At 46.9% G+C, this 8,118-nt stretch overlaps 1 protein-coding gene across 2 annotated transcripts in view; it reads right to left on the bottom strand.

Moving 5' to 3' along the window:
* The window catches only part of LOC146207166 (monocarboxylate transporter 11-like), a 70,248-nt gene extending 62,759 nt beyond the window's left edge, over positions 1-7,489 (bottom strand). For both annotated transcript variants that reach the window (XM_084605441.1, XM_084605445.1), the window contains exon 1: positions 4,886-7,489. In XM_084605441.1, the coding sequence (XP_084461567.1) occupies positions 4,886-5,282 (397 nt within the window). In that variant the 5' untranslated portion in view covers positions 5,283-7,489. The remainder of the gene's footprint in view (positions 1-4,885) is intronic.
* Positions 7,490-8,118: the final 629 nt, after the last annotated feature.

The raw sequence follows: 8,118 nt of genomic DNA, 5'->3' as shown, positions 1-8,118 counted from the left end.
CTGCTGAAAAGAAAAAGAAGGTCCTCGCGTCTGTTACTAAATACAGTGAATAGGAAAAGAAATGGAAAGTGAACTCAGTTCGTTTCATAGCGCTCAGAGTTTTTCGTCGAGCTTCCAGCATAGAATGACGTCAGGGACAGCCCAAACATACCGAAGTCTTTCTTTTGTATCAGTCACCTATCGCCAACATACGATAACACACGGTTTGTGATATAACAGTTATTTCCATTCGCGCATATTTAAACAATGGTCTTTGTGGTCTACTTATGATGAAGATATTCTGATATTTCTCTCCATTAATGTATAGATCAGCCACATTGTATTCTGATGCGTCATTTCTTTTTCTGTCTACGACCACCTCATTTAGTGAATATTTTTTACCCACTGTATCTTCGTTTCTGTGCAGTTTAACTCTTAGCGACTGCTCCCTTTTGTTTCCTGTAATGATTCGACCTTTTGTGTTTACTTATGCTAAGTGCCCTGCAGGCGGTGTTTTGCTTACTCTTTTGTTTTTGAAGCGTGAGCCTTCTGTGCAGAAAATCTTGGGCGAGTAGTTTGCATAATGCACTCAATGTTATCTTTTCTAAATTTACCTGTACGCAGAAAAAGAAATATTGGCGGGGGTGGGAGGGGGGGGGGGGGGGTGAGGACTGGGAGAAAATCAAAGCAGGCCACTACGTGAAGCAACACAGCTTTTATTGCAGGTACAACGCGAGAAAAAGGAGCCGTGATGCGAGACCACGTGTCGTGTCTCCCGAGCTACTTGCTTTAGTACAAAACAACGTATGCATTGCAGTTTGAGCAATTAATTAAATGAAAAGCTAAGCCAACATGCGTAATTATGCGCTTTTTTTTTTCCTCTCTCTAGTTTCGTTTATGGGTATTCATCGATTAAATATAACACTCAAAATAAGACCGGCCTTTAAATTTGGACGGCTCATGAGGTGTTAAATTATCCTGGGATATCTAAATAAAATGAGACACTAAAACACTGTGGCGCCGGTTGAAGGTTAGCAAAGCAGGCGTCGAGTTTTCCGACTGCATTTCACGGAGTCATTAAATACACACCTACAGTAGACAGATGTCACAACACTACGGCTGTCATTGATGTAACCGGGCTAACGTATTCTCTAAGAAACTATGACGCTATAAGCGTATACGCGGGAGCGCCAAAGGGAGGTTGTTAATTAATGAAGCAACGGAGGCCTTGAGTCGCACCCCATATGAAATAAAGCTAGTTCGAAATAACATTTTTTTTTTTTCGCGTGCGGCTGAACGCCGCGCTAGTGTATACATTGACGACGGATGAAGGCGTCCCCCGAATGGACCCAGCAGGGCAGCGCAGCTATATAGGCCCCACCCAGCCTCATTGTATCCCGGCTCGCAAGCCCGCATTTGCTTCTCAGCTGGCCTCCATGACTAATGTGCAGTCGACGGTAGTTGGTGAACAAAGACAGGTAGAAGGAAAAGGGACGCAGCGCGCAGGGTAGACGACGAGGGAAAACACGAGAGCAGCAGATATTGCTGAAAGAAAAGGGCAAAGAAAGAGAGGATTCGACGAGGGTTGGTAATGGAGCCGACGGGAAACAACCCTGGACGTCGCGGTGCTGTCGAGGGCGAGAGGGATGACGAAAAGGCGAATCTTTAAGGAATGGTCCTCAGCTAATGGCCGATGAGACCGAATGGAAAGAGACCATCACTCACGTGGAGGCCCAGTGCGGGCCCCAAGTGCCGCGAGCCAGTCGGAACCCGGTGCGGATCGATGCGAGATCAAAGGAAGCCGCCCACTGTGAGGAGCCCATCACGAAAACAACGACGCGCTGTTGTGTCTGTATACACTTGGCGGTGAAAGTGAATGGTTCGCTGAGCAACGATGAGCATAAGGAGCAAAGCGCAAGCAAACGCATTCCTAACCACGTCACTCTTGTCACGGTTGAATGTGTGTGTTCTGTGAAACAATGTTCTACAGCCATTTGATCGGGAAGTAGAGATTAATTGAAACGCACAATGCATCACGAAAGACGTTGTTCGAAGACAGGTCGAAGGCCTTTCATTGCTTTCATTGTCGTTATCTACAGCACTCAGTTCGCTTTTAGTATCCGTCTAGCTCAGGATTCAATGAACCCGCAAAGAAAAAGGCACGTAAATATTCTAAGGTTCACTGAGGCGGCTTCATGCACTCTAAATGTTTATGCTTTCGTCATGTTTGAAGGCTTCAGTCAAGCACACTTGAATGAGCTAATATGTGCTACGCGATAAAAGAAATTTTCACAGGACACGCAAGGGGGCAATTTAGGTCTACAGATGCCAAGTCGTCCTCCAATGACTGCCTCCTTTAATTGCCACACATGTGGGGCATGTTTTCACATCTGCAAGTGCGGACAGCGCTTCACACACTTTGGATCTTTTCCTTCTGTTTTGGCGACAGCTTGACCATTGGCTTAAATAGTAGTCTACAAATATTCGAGTTAGAATATATAAAAGAAAAACAAAAACATTGTTATTAAATATAAATGTAGAAGTTTCGTGTTATGAAACTATTCCAAACTGCTCCAAAGTCCGCAAAAGTATCGATATTGACATAGAAATTGTGCAAGTGATTCAAATTTAACGCCGCACAGCGCGCATCACAAGCTAGATGTTCCTATCGCAGTGTGCCAAAATGTTTCGTCTATAAACCACGACGCTCACGGCGAGTACTCGTGGCTTGCCCCAAGCGATGGCTATTCGTAAATGGTGCATTCAGACGGAGCCGGTAGTACCAACTTTCCAGGTGGAAGGAACCTCGCCGCGGCAACATTGATTTCATGTGCCGTTCAATCGATCCCATGAAACCGTGTCTGCGAGGCAGCTAACTTCCGAGGCGATCGTTTCCTTTTGCGCATATGTGCCCCTCTTTCCTAACGACCAGTGAGCTTTTGCAAAAAATTCTTTGCAGAGATTACAAGGTTGAGAACTCGCATAAGACTGCATTTTATCACGACGCACGTGTTTTTGAGGCCTTTCTGAAAGTGTCTTATAACATGGCCTCCCTGATTTTTTTGCCGTGAGAAAGGCACCAGACACTGTGGCGAATACTGCGTAATGAGCCATAGCTAGAACGTCCTGAAACGGTTTCAGGATCTTGGTAAGAACTCCTTATAACGATGCGTAGCGGGACACGCAAAATATTTTTCACGGAATGCAGTAAAGGTTAAGAGACTCTTACAAAAGTACACTCTGACTATTCTTATATGCACTGACAAATGAACGCCCGCGAGAATTCTTTTGATATATAAGTTCGACTGTTTCTTAACTCTCATACACGTCACATCACTGTTAACCTGTGTCAGTGCCACAACATAATTTCACGCTAAAGCAACCTCGCAACTATCGATATAAATATAATCAAAGTACTCCTCTGAACAAGTGTTCCCTTTGACACAAAAAGAAGTATGTGCTTATTTGCCGCGCGTGGCTAAAAAGCCATTTTCCTCAAGCCGCGTATTGTCAGTCGAGGTGAAGCAAATTTATAGACACATACACGTGAAGCCACTTACAAGCTGAAAAGTGGCCAACTAAATAATCCGCAGCCGTCGTTTGCAGATATTGCGGAGGTATACATATGCGTGCTGGTTTCGGTAATCATTACCTCGCGATCCGACAACGAGTGGTTTATACTCGCATTTGGCGCGTTAACCCATTAATTGCACATGTCGGGGTCGTTACGGGGCTCCCGCAGCAACCGCACAACAGGGTCGAAAGGCGTGTCTTCCAAGACAGAGACAATTATTTAATATTTGTTAACTGACTGCCGACCTCTTGTAGATATTCAGTTCATGGTGCAATTATGCCCATCTCTCTAGCTTTTGCAAGCTTCACTTACACGGATCGCAGCTATGAACATAGTCCTGGCCCGACAATTTCAACCTCCCATCAGTGCCTGATTTCTGTTTGTTTTAAGCGAAGCAGAAAGCACAGACAGTTAGCGTTACCAATCCTCGACATTGCGAATAGATCGGAAACGCTGCAATAACATGCGATAATGATCGGTACAGACATCACACGCGTTTATTTGTGGCTCATTAACCGAGAGAAGAACCAGTAATTTCTTCTCTCAGCGATCAGGCCCGTCCGAGGAACATATCTCCGCAGTGTTATGTCGGCGGCCTCCTCTCGGAAACTTGTGCGCAGTTGTCTATATCGTAAACCGAGATTCGGCGGCAGTGACAGCCGCGGCCGTTGGTCTAAGGAATACGAAAACAACGGAGATATTTTGTTGTTGTTTTTTTCTTTAAGTGACGACTCAAAGCTAAAGTGTGTCTCTGACAGGTTATGTCGAGAATATTTCATCGATTGACAATTATTTTTCCACGACGTCTTTCCCCGGGTACTCATCATGATTGATGCAGTATGCAAATATTCGGCAATCCCAGATTGCAGCAGGCAACGAACCAAAAGCCTATTCTACCATCTGAGACGAAGGGCCCTGGCCAGCAAGGAGCTAAATTTATTTAAATGCAGCCAGTTTCCTCAGACAGTTTTCGACTGAAACCCTCTTGCGTGGAAGCCATCGTCCAAAACTTAAGCTTTATTACGGCTTTTGGAAACCATTCCTTCTGCCAATTCAATCCTGCCTCCGTGTTTTTTTCCTATTACACTTTTTTGTCCTGTTCAACTGCCTTGGTATTTTTATTATCGTATTTCTTACTTTTACTGTTCTTTTGCACTGCCTCTCCAGTAAGAAGAAAAAACTGCTGGCATCCAGTACATTGCACATACCGAGAAACAAAAATATCCACAACAATTAAATCAATTTCCAAGTTGACAAAACCGATACAAAAGGCCACTGAAGCACGCCCAGAATGCGCAAATGATGGCAAGGGAAGGCGCAGCAAGCACTCACGGGCGTCGTGCTCCTCTCCGAACTGCTTCACGGCGGCGGCGTGCAGGACTCCGTAGTTGAGTTGCAGCCCCCAGCTGAGCGCGTTGACGAGGCAGACGCAGGCGCACACCACCCAGCCCCAGCCGCCCTCCGGGTAGTAGTGCTGCCGGATGGTGGCCGCTATGCGCTGCTCGGCGCTCGTCAGCCGAGGCTCCGACGACGGCCCCTCCGACCGTCCCTGCTGAGGGCGATGCTGCGGGCCCCCGGGACCTCCTTTGCCGTGTTCGGCGTCCTCTTCAATTTCGTCACAAAGCTCCAAGCGCGTTGGAGACGCTACTCTCCCAGAGTTCGGCAGCGAAGCGACGACTTTTGAAGCGGTCGATGCGGAAGCCATGCTTCCAGCTGCCTTTGTTCCCATTAGAGTAATGACATGTCTTACATATTTGCGCTCCCTGAACGGATATGACCTTTCAGCTCAGCAAGAAAGTCACTTGCATGGCGTTAAGAGAAAAGCTCTTCTTTCCGACTGTGTGTTGTCAGCATCGAGGCATATCCGCTCAGCGGCTGTAGCGAGTGTTCAATCAATCACACTGACTGAGAAATGACCCTCGTGTTTCCTCTCGGGCTCTTAAAAGATTTCTCTTCGGTTCAGACCAACAACAAATGGTCATGCGGTGAGAATATATCCTGATGTTTTAGTTTGGAGTTGACAAATGCGGCTCTATTCATTAGAATGGTTTTGGTTTTTTGTACAGATTTCGCATTTACCGAGTAGTAAAATAAGACTCTTGTATACCTGGCCACTGGCGTTTGCTGCTCGGAAATCCTATTCCTGTTCAAACACGTTTATATTGGCTGCAATGCCTCTATACCTAATTCTGCCTTGCAGAACAGGACTGTAACTTCATAGTAAGTCTAGCAGGAAAATTATGGCGCCGAATATTATTAAATAATCTATCCGATGCAGATCATCACATGTATTGTCAGAACTTTGACCGCTGACAAATTATAACGCGATACTAGTGATTGCACTAACATATAATGGTGAAAAGCCGTCCCACAATTAAATGAGTAACACACTTTTCTCAAGTGAGCAATGAAGCCTTACGAGAATCTCGGAATAATCTTATCGTATTACCTCTCACTGCTAATAGATGAAACGCCCCTCACTGAATACATATGGGGTGATATGTTACCTGTAAAGGCGTGTCACGTGCGGCCAATTTCGACATAAGCAAGCATCCTTTCTCACGCCAGGGACAGAAAATAATCTCATTCGAGGTAATAGCGCATGAAATTAATCACTTTCGATTGGTTTAGGTAAGCTAGCTAGCAAATTCTGCACTAGCTGTTGCGTCCTAAAAGAGCACAAGAACGCAATGGCAATAAACGCGTTAACTTAAGTTTCTCTCACTCGTTGTATTCGACGTCAACTGCTTTTCAGAGAGCTTCAAATTTCCCGCTCACTGATAAAGCACATTAGTTAATTGCAGTAATCACAGCAGCACAAATGAGGTGAACTGCGATGTGCCATACTGGATTCTGGGCATTGTAGAAAATCGTAGCAGTTAAACAAGATAAAAGACAAAATATTTCGTTTTCTTTTTCACGAATGAATGTTGAGAGTAAATCAAGAAGCCAAGAAGCTTGTGAGAAAACCTGTTATCAACGTTGCATACACTGATTGCGAAGGAAGAAAACGATTTCCGCTTCTGGCCTCCTATGTGTAAAGAATAAAAAGGACGCGCTGTTGTCTTACCGGGCTCCAATGTGTTCTAGCATTGGCAAGCCTGACGCTGTCTACAAAACTCCTGTTATCAACTCGGAGCTCTAGGCGTACCCCGCTTGAAAGGCAATGCGCCGTAGTTTTGTCACTCCCATTGCTTCAAGCCTCAGTGCTTCGCTCCCTGTGCACGTAGATGGCTCGAATAGCAACGATGCAAAATAATTAAGTCGCTTACGTTCTCGCACTCACGCGTTTTCGGGAAGTTCAGTCACCACTTGCTTTTGTCCCGCGAAGTTATGGACTGGTGTGAACTTTCGAATGCGGAAAGAGCAGAATACTTGTAGCCTGGAAACACCCTCGGCAAAAAGCGAGCAAATTGTTGAAGAACGCTGATCCAACCTCGGGTTCGAAGATCACAACTGGCAGAAAGTTTCACCACACAAAACATGCACACTCGCACGACGAAGTGGGATACAAAGTCCGAAGTTCCAGCCGTGTCTGCCGCACAGCACACAAACAGCCACGCACTGGTCGCCGCAGAATCTTGAGAAATTTCTCAATGCACAAACACGAGTCCGCGCAACCTGAATCGTTCAGAAATTGGTGTAGACAGACACCTGGCAGACGGGCGCAGCGGAGGGGCGTTCTTTGCGCGGTCACGGACAGTGCACCTCCTTCCAGCAGCAGCAGTGGTGGTGGTCCGGTGGTCGAGAGTCGATCGTGCCGCCAACTCGAGACCGCTCCGCACTCCCCGCTGGCCGCGCGCGCAACTGACTGCGCGGAAGGAGCGCTGTGCAAGAGTCGTCGGCTGCGCAAGCGCGCTCGCTTCGCCGGCGGCTGCTGCGCTGTGCACGTGGTCGCCCCCACAACGCTCCCTCCGAGCCACTAGAACCGTGCTGCGTTGGGGCGGCTGTGATACAGTCGGCAACAGTGATTCGCGGTTCCACCGCAGAAGCGTTGGGCTGACGCCGAGAGTTGTCACACCTTTGTGGCTGACTAGCAAGTGCGTGAGGAATGAGCAGTTGTTGGAGCCCTCGCTAAGCGTTCGTAGCGTCTGCTGCTGCAGCGCCGCGGAAAGCTGAACTGCTATGCAGACCTGTTGCTCCGTGGCTATGCCCAGTGAGATTCTAAGCAAGTGAATAATCAATCGCACGATGTTAGAACACTATACTTGGAGAGCAACAACACACTGGCAGAGGAGCGCAAACTCCAGCACTCTCGTTAGCGCCACACTAACAGTGTGTTTGGCTGTTTCTTGTGGATAGTATGTCGGTACCTTCTGACAACTGACCAGTTGATGTACGAAAGCGCTATATGGTTTAATTATGTCGATAATTATGTCTCGCTAAGCGTGCATAGCAGCGGTACCGAAGCGACTGCTTTTAAGAAACGAACACCTGGACGCAATGTGTGTCTCTCTTGTGCTACTTTTGTGTCTGGTTTAGCGGTGACGCTTTTATTCTGTACGGCGTTATACTGGACAACATTAGGAGCAGTGGGAGAGAACGCCGTCTATACGCGACCTTTT

Source organism: Amblyomma maculatum, chromosome 1, assembly GCF_055883805.1.
Source record: "Amblyomma maculatum isolate TAMU_Amacu chromosome 1, ASM5588380v1, whole genome shotgun sequence".
Lineage (NCBI taxonomy): Eukaryota > Metazoa > Arthropoda > Arachnida > Ixodida > Ixodidae > Amblyomma > Amblyomma maculatum.
Note: the sequence above shows the minus strand (reverse complement) of the source record. Positions and strands in the feature narration are given on the sequence as shown.